This window comes from Ochotona curzoniae, unplaced genomic scaffold (genome assembly GCF_017591425.1).
Source record: "Ochotona curzoniae isolate NIBS_2020 unplaced genomic scaffold, NIBS_Ocur_1.0 contig_64, whole genome shotgun sequence".
NCBI classification, from domain to species: domain Eukaryota; kingdom Metazoa; phylum Chordata; class Mammalia; order Lagomorpha; family Ochotonidae; genus Ochotona; species Ochotona curzoniae.
In genome coordinates this window covers 51,855,886-51,874,386 of record NW_024466502.1, presented here as the reverse complement: position 1 = coordinate 51,874,386, position 18,501 = coordinate 51,855,886, and the positions used below count along the sequence as shown (strand labels likewise).

Genomic DNA, 18,501 nt, shown 5'->3' with positions numbered 1-18,501 from the left:
TCCTCAAAAGTTCCTCTTTCTGGGATATCAGTTACCTATAGTCACTTGCAATCAGAAAATGTTAAATGAAAAATTCCAGAAAAGAACAATGCATTGGTGTTAAATTGTGAGCTGTTCTGAGCAGTGTGAGGAAGTCCCACCTCTTCCATCCTGCCTAAACCAATGTATCCACATTGTTCATGCCGCCTACCTGTGCTATCCACCTTGGCTCTCAGCTCTGCTCTTGTGGTACCAATACTTGTGATTAAGTAATCCTTACTTTACTTAATAATGGTCCTACAATGCAATTTGGATATAAACCAGAGGTTGTGTCCTTTAAAGGGAAGAACTAATATATATAAGTGTATACAGTATATAAGAAATCTTTCAAAACTTTTCTCATGGAAAACTTGTAGTATATATCCCATTTTTCCGTGAACTTTTTGAAGTACCTTTGTTTATCCAGTTCACTCTGTCCTGTTTCAGGCATCCACTAAGGATCTTGAGATGTGGCCTGTGAAGATAAAGTGAACCACTGCAGCTTTATCATACCTAACTACTACCTGTTTTACTTTTTAAAAATATAAACATGTTGAAACTTGACATTTTTATAATTTGCATAAGTGATTCTGATAACATTGTCTTTAAGCTGTGCCTGTGTCCCATCTGGACTCTTGTTTTCAAGCTTCCTGGTTTTCTGTTTGTATGTTTGTTTGTTTAGTTTTTGTTTTGTTTTTCTCTGTGCATGTCTGTGGGTGTGCACACTGTGTGTGGATGCAGGAGTGAGAAGATTGATGACAGTCATTATTCTGTATGGTTTGAGTCAGTGTCTGTAAGCGGTTACCTGGCTAAACTACCTTGCTTATTTGCACGGACTGGATTTGCTGTATTGAATACAGGTTTAACTTGTGTCTCATTGTTAACTTGCAAAATACACATTTGTAGCTGTATTTTTACAAATAGTTTTTTTCAAATTGGTTTGTCCTGGGTAATTAAAGAACATTCCCAATGGTAGAATTCTTAAAAATTGCAAATTTCTATCATTAAGATGCATTTTATAATTCATCTAATAAGAATAAGTATCCAGTTATTTTAAACTGAATGTTTTCAAATGAATATATTACTTAATATCAGGTTGTTGAAAGTAATGAGTCTAAATAAAACTGTTTTGCTATTGTGTACTTGATAGGAGGATATCTCTGGCCACTCCTCGACAGCTTTACAAATCTTCCAACATGACTCAGCGCTGGCAAAGAAGGGAAATTTCAAATTTTGAATATTTGATGTTTCTTAATACTATAGCAGGTAAGGCATCTCATTCTTTAAGCTCATAATATGTTTATGTTCATGAAAGCCATAGCTAATATGACTTGATGTAATTCATTTTTTCTCATTGGAATTCAAATGCAGCATTAGAGTAAATGTTAAAGCTCTTGCATTAAATTTTGGAAGAAACTGTAGAAGCTAATATTAAGGTTTTAGATCCATTTACTTTTTAACAGGCTTTTCCTTGCTCTCCTTCTGCCATTTCCTTTGTTGACAGCTTTGTCTGAAGGTTTATTAGAGTCAACAAACCATTACTTGTGAGTGTCTGGAAATAATAATGGGAAAATGTAATTTCACTACTTTGTCATTCCCAGCAATTGCAGCCAGACAGAGAAGAACAACAGGATTCTGCCTAGTACAGATGTCACCTAGTTTTTGGCATGATTAATTTATAGCACTCTTTTTTTTTTCTTAAAAGGTTCAACCTAAAATAAATAAGTAAGTAAATAAATAAGATTATGTATTTTAAGTGACAAGTAACTACCATCATGCACAGCAGTTGCCAGACATGCATATTATTTAAAACGAGATAGGGATTTCTTTTAGGCCAGATCATTGGTTGTTGGTGCTTAAATATGTCTACACGATTAAGTACATCTTCCTTGTTTTTTAAGCTCCAAATACCCTTCTTCATGGTTAATTACAAAGATGGTACTTCTAGCTCTACAAAATCATTTTTTGCAGCAAGGTTAATTAACTACATAAATACATGTACTGACCTATAGCTATTGTTTCATTAGGAAAAGGGCTTGCTACCATAAGTTTGGACCAATGTTCTGCTCTAAATAATTGCCCTAAAAATAACTCTGTGGGTCTGGCATTGTGCCTCAGTAGAATAAGCCTCCTCCTGTGACACCAATTTCCCATATGAGCTCTGGTTCAAGTCCTAACTGTTCTGGTTCCTATCAAGCTCTCCACCCTACAACTGGAAAAGTAGCAGATGCTGGCCTGAGAGCCCAGCCCCTGCCATCACAGCGGGAGTCCTGGAGGAGCTCCTGGCTGTGGCATGGTCCAACAGCAGCTGTTATAGCCATTCGGGGAATGAACCAGTGGATGGAAGATTTCTTTCCTTTTCCCATGAAACCTCTTTTCCCTGTAACTGTCTTTCATATAAATAAAATCATCTTTTAAAAATTATGTAATACTACCTTTAATTTTTAAAATTTTTCTTATTATTTATTTGGATGTCAGAGACAAATCTTCCACTCACCGCATCACTTGATGCCAAAGCCAGGAGCCTCCGTTTCAACCTTAGTCTCTGATGGAAAAATAAGGACCTCAGTGCTGTGTGCGGTCATCACTGCTGCCTCCCAGGAAGCTGGGATCAGAAGTGCAGCTGAGACCCAAACCCAGGCACTCTGGCAGGGAATCTAAGTGTCCTAACTGGAAGTTTAAAATGGAAAGATTTACAGAGAGAGAGAAAGAGCAGGCTATTATCATATGTTGCTGGTTCACTCCTCTATGACTGCAATAGGTTTTTTTTTTTTTTCCCTGGATTTGGCAGGAGCCAAGAACTTCATCTGAGTGTCCCACTTAGGGATCCAAGTATTTTGGCCATCTTCTGTTGATTTTGCAGGCGTGTTAGTCAGGAGCTGCAACGTGCATCAGGATGGAGCAGTTGAGATTTGAACAGGTGCTCTGAAGTGGGCTGCTCGTGTTGCACTTGCACTGTCTGCTGCACCATTAGCTCTAGCCCTCCCTGGGACATCTTGACCACTGCACCAAATGTCTGCCCTGACTCTTTTAAAATCTGTCCTATTATATCAATATGGATACTGAATATATACTCAACAATTCATCTATACAGTGCACACAAACACACACCTTTTAAAAAACATATTTATTCCCCCTAAATAGGAAAAAATGAGTTACACTGTTTAACCAGTTAATTATTTGTATATGTATATGTATATACAATGAGCTGAAATATCTGAAATATAAAGAACTTAATTTCCTTAAGATATTTAGATATTTAGATATTTAGTGAAAGGACATGACATAGCAGAGAACACATAAACTTTAAAGCCAAAGAGAAGAGGGACAGAATCCCAGATCTGCCAAATTAGTCTCCTAAAACCCAAATTGGATTTTCATATAGTCACTCTGTCTTGGTGTTATAGTCATTCAGTAGCAGTGTATAATATGTTTATATCTCTTCTAATAACAAATATGTCTGATCCAATTTTGTCTTCTTTTATATTACTGTTTTAAATGTTCTCTTGTGTTTCATATTTATTTTCCTTTGGCCATATGAACAGTTTCATTCCCATTCTTTAGCTATATGGAATGTAATATTGACTATTTTACTAAAGTACATTTATTTATTTATTTTACAAAAGTACATTTAATATTTTTAAATCTACTTCAGTATATTTCTCTCATTTTCAACTGAGACTGGAATCAATACTTTAAAATTATGCCTATCGTAAGCTAAAAACTTTAACTCAATTTACCCTGCATCCATTGCTCATTTTGTAAGTTAACTGGCACAAATCAAGATGATTATTAGCCTTTGTTGTTTGGAATCTCTTGTTGTTTAGATAGTAAGATTTTAAAACTGGGGTTAGCATTGTAATGCCACTAAGCCATTACCTGCAGTGTTGATATCCTACATACCTACCAGTTGGAGTCCTGGGTGCTCTGCTTCTTATCTAGCTTGTTACTAACGTGCCTGGGAAAGAACAGACCTATTTACCCACTCAGGTAATCTGGATGGGGCTCCTAGAACTTGGCTTCAGCTGGCCCAGCTTTGGATGTTGCAGCCATTTGGTGAAATGGATCAGTAGATGGAAACTCCTTCTCTCTCTTCCTGCTACTCTCCTTCCCTCTCTCTCTCTCCTCCCTCCCTCCATGTCACCTGACTTTCATATAAATGAAATAAATCTTAAAAGGAAAAAAAAATAAATGAAATAACCAAGAGCTGGCATTGTGGCATAGCAGGTAAACCCGCTGCCTTCAATGCAGATATCTGAAGTAGGCACTGGTTCAGAGTCCCAACTGCTCCATTTCTGAACCATCTGCCTGCTTATGTACCTGGAAAAGCACTACAGGACAGCCCAAATGCTTGGGCTGCTGTATCCACGTGAGGGACCTGGAGGAAGATCCTTGCTCCTGGTTTTATCCTGGCCCAGCTGCAACTGCTGTAGTCATTTGGAGACTGAACCAAAATATACAAGATTTCTCTCTCTCTCTCTCCCTCTCCCTCTCTCCCTGTCCCCTCCCTTCCTCCCTCTCTCTCTCCTTCTCTCTACATAGATATGTAGAGATAGATAGATATATACATATATACATATAAGACTCTACACACAAATATACATCTATATAACTATCATTAAAATAACTAAGATATTTTTCAAAAGAATTTAAAACTATTAGAATTTCCTTCTTTCTTGTACGTGAAGTATATTATAATCAGCTGCATAGGCCATTACCTGACTTTTCATGGTAGTGCTTCCTAATGTTTTTTTTTTAAGATTTATTTTTATTATTTTTTTTTATTAGAAAGGTGGATATACAGAGAGGAGAGACAGAGAGGAAGATCTTCCATCCGATGATTCACTCCCCAAGTGAGCGCAACGGCAATGCTATGCCAATCCGAAGCCAGGAGCCTCTTCCGGGTCTCCCACGAGGGTGCAGGGTCCCAAAGCTTTGGGCCGTCCTCTGCTGCTTTCCCGGGCCACAGACAGGGAGCTGGAAGGGAAGAGGGGCCGCCGCGATAGAACCGGCGCCCATATGGGATCCCGGGCATGCAAGGCAAGGACCTTAACCACTTGCGCCACTGCGCCGGGCCTGCTTCCTAATGTTTTTCTGCAATATTTTTTCCACAATGCTCATGTGAAATTTCTACCATATGTTCTTGAGAGATTTGTCAAGACTCAGAGTCACCATTAGATGGATCTATATTTTTTTCTTTTTTTTATTAAGATTTATTTATTTATTGGAAAGTCAGATATACAGAGAGGAAGAGAGACAGAGAGGAAGATCTTCTGTTTGATGATTCACTCCCCAAGTGAGTCAACGGCCGATGCTATGCCGATCTGAAGCCGGGTACCAGGAACTTCTTCCGGATATCCCACATGGTTACAGGGTCCTAAAGCTCTGGACTGTCTTCGACTGCTTTCCCAGGCCGCAAGCAGGGAGCTGGATGGGAAGTGGGACCACCGGTATTAGAACAGGCGCCCATATGGGATCCTGGCGTGTTCAAGGCGAGAACTTTAGCCGCTAGGCCAAGGCCGCCAGGCGCATATATATTTTTTTCCTTGGCTGCACTTGTTATGTGAAGCTGCTGGGTGCAATACTATATAACAAAGGACCAAACTTTACTTGCAGTTCAGTTTAACCAGGCATTGCATTCATATTAAATGTTTCTGTCATGCTAAGATATGATTTCCTCTACTTTTTGGATTGCATGTTATCTAATGCGTTGTTTTAAAGGACTTTTCTAGTCTCCATCTCTTCCCACTTCATTTTACTGATGACACATAAATACCTCAGGGTATCATGCCATTGCATGTATCATGCCATTTGCTTTCTGGGAGCCTCTTTATCTAACTCTGGGAAGACTGCTGGACTGCAGTAACACCGTGATCCCTTCCACCTGTTTCTCCTGGTAGTATGGAGATACACACACACACACACACACACACACACACACACACACAGAGATCACTTGGTCAATCTTTGAGTCCATGAGCCAAAAAATAAAAATCATGGGCCCGGCGCAGTGGCGCAAGTGGTTAAAGGTCCTCGCCTTGCACGCCCGGGATCCCATATGGGCGCCGGTTCTAATCCCGGCAGCCCCTCTTCCCTTCCAGCTCCCTGCCTGTGGCCTGGGAAAGCAGTCGAGGACAGCCCAAAGCTTTGGGAACCTGCACCCGCGTGGGAGACCCGGAAGAGGCTCCTGGCTTCGGATTGGCATAGTATCGACCCGTTGCGCTCACTTGGGGAGTGATTCATCGGACGGAAGATCTTCTTCTCTGTCTCTCCTCTCTGTATATCCGCCTTTCCAATAAAAAAATAATAAAAATAAATCTTTAAAAAAAAATAAAATAAAAATCATAAGGAAAGTTTAAAAGTATCTTCCTATTTTTCTTTTAATCATTGGGGCCTGTTGCATTTGATAACATACAAAGATTGACCACTGTTTTTTTTTTTAAATTAGTACTTTCTCTTCAATAATTATAACATAGTAATTATGACTATTGTAGACAAAGAAATTTAAAAAAATGGGGAGTAGCAACTCACAGTACTGACAATTTAGATGGATAAATAAAATAGGTATAAATTACCAACAAAACAAGGTCTGCATATGAAAACGTTTAGAAAATGCAAGGAAGATGTAATTTGGTGCCACTGAGTATACTAAAAGCAGAAGAGAAATTATTTTGAGATAGTCTACTCAAGGAAAGCTTTGTAGAGGAGGTGCGTGTGAATTAGCTCTTCAAGGATTTTGTTATGTGTGGGTGATTATCCAGGCAGAATGAATCCTTGTGAGCAAAAAGGCAATTGGAAAAGGTTATGAATTTAAATATTCTGCATTACTGTTCCTTGATATATTCCCGTTGATTTTCCCCTTGCCATCAGCCTGGAGTTTTCAGTAAGAGTACAAGTTACACTGTGCACCAGCTTTGAAGACCTAAGTGATGGTTTTATAAAGAAGCTGTACTTATGCTGAGGAGTATATGAGTGTTTTCTCCTAAATTTTGGGAAATATTGTGGATCCATTCACATTTTCTTAATTGAAAAACTTTCCACAGTCTTCTGAGAACCCTACAATGAAATTCACTGTAAAAATACTAAATTGTGCAACTATCACTCTAAGGGATTCTAAATTATCGTGTTGTTTCTTGGCATAGTTTTACGGATACAGATATTATCAAATACTTGTTTAACTGAAACTTACAATGATCATTTCTAGAGGGAATATCTTTTCAAAAAATATTGTATTTATTATTCTATACAATTCAAGTTTTATGTGTTGTTCTGTATGTACCTTAAAGATTTTTATATCTTAGTCTTTTAAAAACATTAATTTTTAGTTATATCAGCAAAGTTCAGACTACATTCTTTTACCTCATTTATGTTTGATATATGTATTTAATGTCAATAACAACATTCAGAGAAATAGTAGTTATTGTTTACTGAGTGGTTTGCAATACACCTAGCTTTATTCTAAATGCTTTAGTTCTGTGTTTACTCATTCAATTTTTTAAAGATTTCTTTTAATTATTTTGAAGACAGAGAGAGGGAAAGCCAGAAGAATCTCTGATCCACTGGCATCCGCATTGCTTGTGTGAAAAGCTGACGTCACAGACAACAGATTAACCTATGGCACCCCGACACCAGCCCCTCACTTAATATTTTTAAAGATTTATTTATTTATAAGGCAGAAATATAGGAGAGAGGGAAACACATAAACACTAAGAGTAAGAGCCAAAAGCAAGAAATTTTCCATCACTGGTTTTCTTCCCAAGTGGCTGTAATCACTGAGGTCAATCTGTAACAAGGAGGCTGAAACTCCATCCAGGTATTCTATTCAGGTGGAAAGGGCCCAAGCACTTTCTTTGCTTTCCCACAATCATTTGCTAAGAGCTAGATTGAAAGTGGAGTAGCTGGGACTCGAACTGGTGTTCCTATGTGATACCAGCATTGAGATAGAGGCTTAATATGCTGCACTAAGATGCTGACCCCTATTCATTTCATTTTTCACAACAGCTCGAAGAACTATGTAGTAGGGACCTGCTGCAGAGGCCTAGTGGCTGAATCCTAGCCTTGCACACATCTGAATCTCATTTGGGTACCAGCTTCTGTCCCAGTTGTTCCACTTCCACTCCAGTTTCCTGCTTGTAACTGGGGAGAGCAGTAGAAGATAGCCCAAAACCTTGGGACTTTTTACCCTTGTAGGAGACCTGGGGGAAGGTTCCTAGCTGCTGGCTTTGGATCGGCTTAGCTCTGGCCATTGTGGCCACTTGGGCAGGGAATCAGAGGATCAAAGATGTTTCTCTTTTTCCTTCTCTCAGTAAATTTGTTTTTCCAATAAAAATAAAATAAATCTTTTTAAAAGAGCTATGCAGTACTTCCCCCCCCCCCCCCATTTTAAGGATCAAGGAAGAGAAACAGAGAAGTTAAATACCTTGCCCTAGTGTCACAGAGATAGTAAGTTGTAGGTAGGCCTCAGCAGTAGGTAGTTTGACTCCCTGGTCTTCAACTACTGCACCGTATTTCTTCAGGATATTTTTGTACCGATTGGTTTCACCTCCTGTCATCAGCCTTGATTTATTAACTGCTATTCAAATCTAAACAATTAATGATTTAAAAGAGTTTTATTTTCCTTTGCATTTCATAAAAAAAACCCTTCTCAAATTTATTTGCCATCATGACTTTTGTAGGAACTGATAACCTAGCACCAGGTCTGAGCCTGTATCATTGTGTCTATTGGAGAACCCTGTACTGTTTTCACTGAGGGTGCAGGCACAGAAATACTCTAAGGCAGAGATCTGCTTGAGGACATTTATTGGAAAGGGCCTTTCAGATAGCCATCTGTGAGAGAGTAAAGAAAGTAGAACCAGGTAGGAGAAGAAGAAATCAAACTCTAGTCCAGTTTCATTGAAGGGAGTTGCCTTGTCCTAAGTCAAGGTCCTGGCCATTGCTACCTACGCCTTGAAGTCACTATAGACTTAGGAATGAGTCTTGACTTTGCATGATGGCACTCTGTGCTGATGGTAGGACTCTTAGAGAAGGACTTAGCTCACTGCCAGCAGCCTCCAATATCCAACGTAGAAAGGACTGTCAGAGAGGCGGGCTTGCTAAAACACAGATCATTAGACATGACCTCCAGAAGTTTTGATTGGCGTGAGGCTCCAGAATTTTCACTGATAGCAAGTCCCCACTTGGTACTGATTTTACACTTTGACAATCACTGTGTTACACCTGTGTTCTTTAAGACACACCTAAAGAAGTTTTATTAATCTCCTACAGCACTGCCTGTATCACATATTTTGGCATTTCTGATGATATTGAGCCCTCAGCATCTTATATCTATGTCTCATCTTCCCAGTGAGATGATTAGGTCACTAATTTTTTGTTTCATAAATATCAAGGAAATTAAAGTGATTTCATATTTATTTTTGCCATTGTTGGCATGATGTTGCACTGCAAATTTACTAAATGGAGGATTTTTTTAAAAAGGATTTATTTACTTACTTATTTGAAAGAGTTACAAAAAAAGGAGAGAGATTCTATTCCTTGATCCATTTCCCAAATGGCTGCAGTAGCTAGATCTGGATTAGGCCAAAGCCAGGAGCCCAGTGCTTCTTCGGGTCTTTCATTGTGGATTCAGGACCTTCCAGTGTAGCATTAGGGCCTCCCTTAGCTGCTTTTCTAAGTGCATTAGCAGGGAGCTGGGTCAGAAGCAGAGCAATAAGGACATAACTTAGGACCACCCATATGAAATGCCAGCTTTGCGGATGGTGTCTTTATCCACTACACTGTGCCCAGCCTGTAGATATTCTTTTGTAAAAGTACACACACACACAGTACACATAAATGCACTTAAATAGATACTTTACATAGTGAGTTTATTAAATATTCACTTAGTCCACAAATGTGTCTTGGTCGCATAGAAAATTGGAATTTGGAAAAATGCCATTTTAAAATAAAAGTCACTCTACTCATAAACATCCCAGTGGAAATTTTGGTTATTTTTCTCTTTTTCCATTTTTATGTATGACATATCATCATAAACCTGCCTCACATGCCAGTTTTTCTTAAATCTTTATTTTGTTTTATTTGAAAGGCACACACATACATGTATACACACACACGCGAGAGAGAGAGAGAGAGACAGGGTAGAGAGAAGTGGGGCCAGGGTGGAGCTAGGCCAAAGCCAAAAGCCAGAAACTCAATGGGAACAGTCCACATGAATAATGGAGACATTAGGACTTGAATCATCCTCGCTGTCTTCCAGGGTGTGCATGAACAGGAAGGCAGGATCCAAAGTAGAGCCACCATTGGAACCTAGGCTATCTGACAGGGGTTCGGGACATGTTAAACAGCTTCTTAAACACAGTGCCAAATGCGTATTCCACGAATGAATGATACTTTAAAACCTCATTAGAAAGCTGGGAATTATGCCAGAGAACAACTGCAGCATAATTTATTTTATAGTTCTTTAAACACTTGGGATTTTTTTTCAAATAGCTTTACATTTTGGAAGATCATGTAAAAGTATTTTAATGTTGATGAAAATGAAACTAAAACCATAGTTCTAATTCCCACAGTTGGCTTCATTTCTGTTTATTGTGTTCTGAAAGATACCACCTATGCCTCACTTTATACTAATGAAAAAGTTGTTAAAGTCTGGCATATTTGCATTTTAAAAAATAACAAAGTGATTGCTAACATAGCTTTGCAAAAATGATTCCATTAGACTTAAGATTTTTTTTCAGGTGTTTTTTTAGTTGTTTTTCATATAGTCTGCTAATGAATTCCATACAACTTCCCCAACTCAACCTTTTTCTCCTGTTTAGCATTTTCCACTTTTTTACTCTGTGATGAACAAGCCCTCCCTGGTTAATTATGTATATATTTAGCTACTGCATGTGTTGGGCTTATTATTGTCATCTAATTAGATGTAACTTGAACTGCTTGCTTCTAGAAAAATCATTAAAAATTCTTTCCTAATGACCTAGAGATGACAAAATGTCTGTAAAGTGTGAAGAAGCAGACAAGCACAGGAACATCGCTCTTAAAGAGTGTTAATCCAGATGCTGCAATCATCTAATTAAACAATATTTTGCTGTCATTAACATTTTCACCACGGAACTGCAGTTATAATTTCTTTGTCAGCTGTCTCTAGATCACGTTACCTTCAAAACTAAAGTGCCATATAAAAACATTAAATTGGATGGTTTAATTAAAAAGACATTCTTAAAAATGAAGAAACATCTCCACTGTTTCTGAGATCTCATTTACTGGGCTTTACTTTTGTTGTGTGAGTAGATTAGTGTCATAGGCTTGCAATATTTAATATTCATCTTCTAAGATTAATCTCCACACACACACACACAATCAGAACTTAACCACTTGTTGGCAAAAAGAGCCCTAGTCGTACACAAGTGTACTTAGAAAATCTTAGGCAATCTAAAGAAAAAAAAAATAGTTGATAGATAAGTATCCAGATGTGCTAGAACAAGCATCTAAAAGGTATTTTTTAGGTCATTTAATTGGTTTTCATTTCACACAGGTGTTCAGTAAAAATAATTAAAGGAATAATGGTAGTCTGTGTATACAAGTTAGAAATGCAAAATCCCCTAGCACTTATTAATAATTCTGATTGTTCCACATGACATTAAATATATTGCACATTTTTAATACAAAACAAAAGTGTAATTATACTGGCTGCCCATGCTGGAAGACTAAACTTAGCATTATTATATTTATTTATAAAGTCTACTTATTATCATGAAAATGATACTACAAGTTCTAGTTATTTAAAAATTACTGCATTTTCCTCGACATTTTATTTTCAGAAAACTCTTCAAAGGTTATTATAAGTGAATTACAAAAATTCAAGACAGATAGTATTTATTAATTGTGGTTGTTAACAGCATTTTGTATATTTGTGTGTGTGTTTCAAAGATGCTTTACTTCCTTTGTATTTTAGCAAAAATAAAATTATATTTATTCCTTGATTAGAAAAGTATTTCTGTGTAACTTTCAGTATCTGAAAATATGGTTGTGGTTTCATGCCTTTTGTGCTTATGCAGTATGTTTTGCTACTGAGTTAATATAAATTGACATTAGCTTTTTTGATAGTTTTTCATTAGTAAATGAAAACTTCATCAAAAATGCTTCGAACAGTTGTAGTGTCTATTTTTTATGTACTGATTATGTAATGTATGTTTTACATACGTGGCATTAACATTATCCTGTAAAAATTTATTGAAAGACCTACCCTTCTTTGAAATGTACAGATTTTTAAAGCAAAACAACTCTCCAGATATTGACAGGGAAACTGCCTTTCCAAACTCCTTTTCCTTTAAAAACTCCTTTTCCTTTAAAGAGAATCTTCTGCAGTTTTTCTTCACCTGCTTTATGTTTGCTTATCTTTAAAATTTAGTTCATTTTATTCCACTTTGATCATTCATTCCTTCAGTAAACCCTGATTAGACAGACAACGTGTGCCAATACACAGAGATTTTTAACTAAATATAACAACCCACCAATATTTTCTTGTGTTTACAATCTAGCGGAGAGACAGACACGTGCAGTAGGCTACACAGAGGTCAGTACCAGTGCTGCTGGGGAGAACCAAAAGGAAGACCTATACCAGTAAACACAAAGTAGAAGAAACCATTCTGCTTTCCGGAAACAATAGATAGTAGACATGCTCCCCCACCAATCTACTTGCTTAAAACTATATGAAAGTTAGTTAGTTAGAGAACACAAAACTTCATAAATGAAAGTTAGTTGTAGAATACAGAACTTCATAGAATAAAAATGCTGAAACCATTAATGTTTGCTAGATGAATTCATAAATTTGGTCCAATCCTTATTATTAATGGTAGATTTAGTTCTTATGCAGAATTTTTTTTCTGTTTCACAGTCACACTTTGCAATGGTTTCAGCAGTAGATATCCTTTAATGTTGCTTCCTGATCATATACAAGATGATGTCTGCATGCGTATGTGTCTGCTAGGCGCATGTATGATATGTGCACAAGGCATAATAAATGGAATCTGTATCATTGAGTAATAGTTAGCCATTTTGTGTGAATTTGAATAGAAATTGGAAAATCTACCTATAATCAAAGTATGATATTTTTTCAAAAAGTAATCACGTCCAGCAAGAACGTTTTTAGACTCTTTTCTAAGAATGATTCTCTTTATCTCATCTGATATTGTGTTATTTCAGTGTCAGTTAATGGGGAGTAGTGTTATGCTTACCAAAATGTGTTGTGTTTCCAGTGTGTTTCAATAGTCTATCTAAAGTATTTACTTAATTCTACCAAAAGCTGAATGGAAAATCTAATATAGGATGTAACAGTTATCCACTGAGATGAAACAAAATACTATTAAAAATTAATTAAAGGAATGAAAAAATTGTGAACATCTGCCCCTCTGCTTTTTCATCTTTTGAAGTACTTCTGTTTCCTTGCACTCTCTCTACAATGATTCTTTGTATCTGCCTAATATATTATTCTGTCTTTGGGGAATATACTTTCTAGATAAATAATCACAATAGAATTATTAGAAATGAATTGCAAGTGCACAGTCAAGCAGGTCACTCTCATGGCCTTTTCTGTGGTCACTCTCATGGCCTTGGTCCAGCAAGACTGCCTCTAAGATCACAGAGTGATTTTCTTTATAGCAAAGAGTGGTTGAGCATGGAGCCACCTGTGAGAAGTTACAACGGACTAAGCCTCTTAGAGCCACATACCACCACTACTTCCATTCTGTAGATTACAACCCCCATAGCCAGAGATACTTGTCAGGAAGGTTGAAGTGTGGTCTAACCTAGGAAGAGTAAAGTAAATTATGATAACTAGTAAATTCTTTATCATACTGTTATAAATTTATAATTCTAGTTATTCTTCAATGTTACTTATCTTCAATGAATTCACTTGAAACATTGTTATGTGAGTGGTTCAATACAAAGATGAAATCCAGTAAACGAAAGAGCTGTGTTTTCTCTGAACTTCAGTTAATTGACCCTCTATTATAAAAATAAGAAAACTTTTGAATGTGGAATTACATGAATTTTCATTTCTGATTTTCTTTACTAGGTCGGACATACAATGATTTGAACCAATATCCTGTATTTCCCTGGGTGTTAACAAATTATGAATCAGAAGAATTGGACCTCACTCTTCCAGGAAATTTCAGGGACCTCTCAAAGGTAATTTCTAAATATATATGTGAGTGAGTTTTTTTTTCACTCATATAGTGAAGACCTATGTCCTAAAAGCATTTCTATCACAGTGTATAGATGCAAATAATGTTTGCAAGAAAGTGAACTTGGTTATCTTTTTTTTTTTTTTTGTATTCAGTGTCTAAGTCTCACCCATTGGTAGCACAGATGATAAATTATTACTAGCCTGGGTTTAATGAAATGTATATTTGAGAAAGATGGCTTAGGTATTCTGGAGTTTATAAGTCAAGATGAAAGGGCTGGTGTGGTGGCATGCAGGGCATTGCTCTGCCTGCAGTGCATACAGGCACCAGTTCATGTCTCTGCTGCTCCAGCTTCTCACTTATGACCTGGCAAGGCAGTGAAAAGTGGTCCAGTTCTCGTCGAGATTGGCAGCAATTCAGATTTGTTGAAGAGTGAATAAAATATACATAATCAGAGTCCTCCTGTAGAGAACAAAGGTGAAAACTCAACTAACAGAAATAGATGAGGCAGCCTGTATGATGCAAGTATTGGTGTGGACTCCACCACACTGGACAGTGTATGCTCAACTGCTCTAAGACATTTGGACACGTGTGGTTTTGAAATGCTCCCCTAACCAGAAAAAATAGGGCATGTGTTTTTTAAATTATAGATTTATACAAGGCATCTGGTAAAATATTTATGAATAATTAGATTTGTAGTTTATCCACATAGGAAAGATGATCTGTCTAGTCAGATTTATTTGCTTTGGCACGGTTTCCCCCTTTGTTACTTACCTGTGCTCTTCAAAATGCAAGAGTGTTAACTAGTAGGAATAAACAGGTAGAATGCAAGTGAATTAGGCAACATGAATACAAACCGAACTTTTGCAGGCATTGAGTCTTTCATATTGTGATTGGTTTGTATTCATGAGCTCTTAAAAGACAGTTTTTTCTACCAGTTTTACCATATTCCATGCTTTAGCAATTTGTTCTATATTCTGTCACACTAATATGATAGGAAACTGTTAACAAATTAAAGCTTCTTGATATGTTAATAAATTACTCTTGCCTTGTCCCCATGCTTCACTGAATTTCTTAATAGGAACTTCTCATAAATGGAATGCCCTGTATAAAAACCATTAATAAACAAAATTTTAATATATGAGTATATATCTTCTTATATGCCTAATAGGAAAATGACATGTGAAGTATAATAATCTAATTCAAGGAAACAAAAAACTAACGTCACGCAGTATTATTAAGAGTTTCACTAAGAAGCATACTAAATGCTGGCATGTACAATCAACATCACACATGAAATTTTTCATGAAGGATTTGTCATTAAAATGAGTGAAGAATTGGAATTCTTAAATGGTGTTAATAACCTGGAAAATTTCTGAAAATTTTCTGACAGTATTGACAAAATAATAGTTTTCTATTTTGTTTTGAAGCAGCATCTAGTTTATTAAAACAATGTATTAAAAATCAACTCACTGTTTTCATAGGATTATGCAGGCAAGATAAAGTAAAAAAGAAAATAAATAGGAAAATAAATAAATACAAGCTGTATTTCCTGGGGCATTAATGCCATTGAAGGAATGGTTACATCGATATTTCCTCTTGCCAAAGCTCATGCCACAGTCACATCTGCATGGGAGATTGAACAATTACAGTTTTGTTTCTCTCTTTCCTTGCATTAGTGTTCAAATTGAGAGAAAAGAGTCAAGAATTTATAAATGTAACCTGGGAAGAATGAATATTCTAATGTTTGTCACATATTGTACAGACATATTTTCTAAGCTCTGGACTCAATATACTCTTTCTTAAAAATGGTTCAGTAGTGCTTATCTAGTAGGGTTCTGGTGGAATTAAACAAAACAATATAGATGAAGCACTTGTTGTAATGTAACTAATTTTTGTAATGTCAGTTAGGGTTCAGTATCTTGGGTGATTGAAAAGATTCTACTGGAACTGGTAAATTCAGCTAGTTTTCATTGCAATGGAGTAAAAAAGTTATATATATGATAATTGTCTTATCTGTTTAAACAATCAACCATAAGCATCAATGCAGAAGTTAAATGTGTATTGAAATTTGAGATACATTTACATTTAGACAGAATATTTAATAGTTAATGTCTCACTCTTAACTCGCTGAATGTATAGTTGCAAAACACAGGCACAAGAAAGATTGTCATCAGTAACGTGTTAGACCTCTTATTTGATTAGACATCACAGGTGCAAGTTATATATATTACATTATATATATATATACATTACAATATATATATATTACATTTACTGCTTAGAATTTATATTTGTTGTTTGACATGATAGACTTGTTTTGTTGTCCTATCTTTTCAGTATCTACAAAGCATAGGTATAGAGATTTTTGACCCTAATTTATACAGATATTCCTTATGCAGATGGGACCCTGTGGTGAAATCTGCCTTAAAATATGAGATATGTTTGTGCTTCCCTTATTTATATATACTCATATGAACTTGACTCTTAAATTGCAGTGTTTACATGACTTTGACATGCATGCACCACAGTCCCTGTGGATGGAAGTTTCTTATTTCCAAGTTTTTCCGTCTGATAAATTAAATAGTTTCATCACAAAACCAGGTCCATCAGATATTGACATGAGCATAAGACATCACATACACACCCAATCACTGAGTGGAAAAGATTTATTTTGTTAACACAGGAGTTGTTTGACAGATGATGATAAGCATAACCATTTTCCCAAATTATTATGCCACTTACAAAAAGGAAGTGATAATGCCTTGAGGCTTTGAAATGTGATAATGCAAATGAGTGCATTGAACTGTGAATACTTTTCAACCACACGCCCTTTAATACTGCCAAATGTCTATGTACCGCGTAGAAGAGCTTACCATGCTAACATGAGGAATGTGCCACTCTGCAAACTAGAGCAAATTCTACAGCTATGTCATTTTTCTTTTTCACCACAGGTTTATATTACCTAAAATGAAATGAGTTTTATGCTCAGGTTTTAACAACAAAACATGAAGTATGGGAAAATTTACCAAGTGTATTTATTAGTTGCTGACTGTGATGCTATAAAACTTACAAAAAGATCAGAGTATGATGGAGATATTAAATGTACCATATGTCAAAAAAACTTTCTGCCAAATTTTAAAAATTTAGCTAATTTTGTGCTGATTGCCACCTTTTTTTGTACTGATGATGGTTCTTGCTGGGCTTCCGTGTCCTGTACTTCTGTTTCAGGACATGGTATCGGTTGGCAGATAGACTGAGAGCAAAGGAGTGGTTCACAGAGGAAAAAGGAGCAATGGGTGCTTAACAGGAAAGGAAAAAAATAGATACCCATTGCATTGTTGGAGCTGGTGCTATATTTCCTACTCACTTTGGAAATTGTTACCTATTTTTCTGTGAATTTCTAGTCATGTGAATTGCTCAATTTATTTAATTGGATCATTTGTTAATTTCTTACTGATTCATAAGTGCTAATCTTTTAACAGAACTTTGTTTTTTATAAACATGTTTTTCAGTTTATTGTTTGTCTTGATTTTTGCTTTAAATATTCTATAAAATTTCCATATGGAAATATAATATCACAATCCGGCTAATTAGTACTCCATATAATTAGCACTTATTATTCACTTAAAAAGCATCAGATACTACAATAGGTGCTGAGAATTCGGTGATGAATAATAGACAGAAATTTCCTTTAAGGACTAGTCCACTGGGTTAATAAAGGTTATAAACTTGCCAGTTATCAGATAGTGCCATGAAGGCCTGACAGATACACTTGAACTGCTTCTGAAAGAATGATTTGATGTTCCCTGATCGGATAAGAAGGAACACTGGAAAATCACTTAGCACACAAGTATCTGTGGATCCAGTTTCTTCATTGTCATGACTGAGAATGTGCAGTGTCATGACCTATAGTTCTAGACTGAAAAAGCAAAAAAAAAAAAAAGTTTCCTGACCCACTTCTGAGGATTTGTAAGCCTTTGGTTACTATAATGAAAGGAACTAAGATACATAGGTTAGAAACTCAGGATGTTCAGTGTTGAGACAACTCAGACCTGTTCTCAGAAGCCAAGCAAGTCAGCCATTCCCAGTTGCATGTTGCCTCTAGCATGAAGCCTCTGCTGCTGCTGTGAAGTTACAACCTGCCTAGCAATGTGATTTTGATTGCACTTTGCTTCCGTGTTCTCATCTATTGAATATAGAGAAGAAATAGTAGACCAGTGATGTTTTCTCCATTTATGAGCAGCTATGAAGCACGCAGAACTAAGTAGGCAGTTAAAGAAGAAAAACATTGCATCAAGAT

At 36.4% G+C, this 18,501-nt stretch overlaps 1 protein-coding gene across 1 annotated transcript in view; it reads left to right on the top strand.

The window, feature by feature from the left end:
* NBEA (neurobeachin) overlaps window positions 1-18,501 on the top strand; it is a 483,658-nt gene that overhangs the window by 379,335 nt on the left and 85,822 nt on the right. Inside the window, exons 40-41 of the mRNA XM_040991525.1 lie at window positions 1,169-1,284; window positions 14,090-14,202. Coding sequence (XP_040847459.1) covers window positions 1,169-1,284; window positions 14,090-14,202 — 229 coding nt within the window. The remainder of the gene's footprint in view (window positions 1-1,168; window positions 1,285-14,089; window positions 14,203-18,501) is intronic.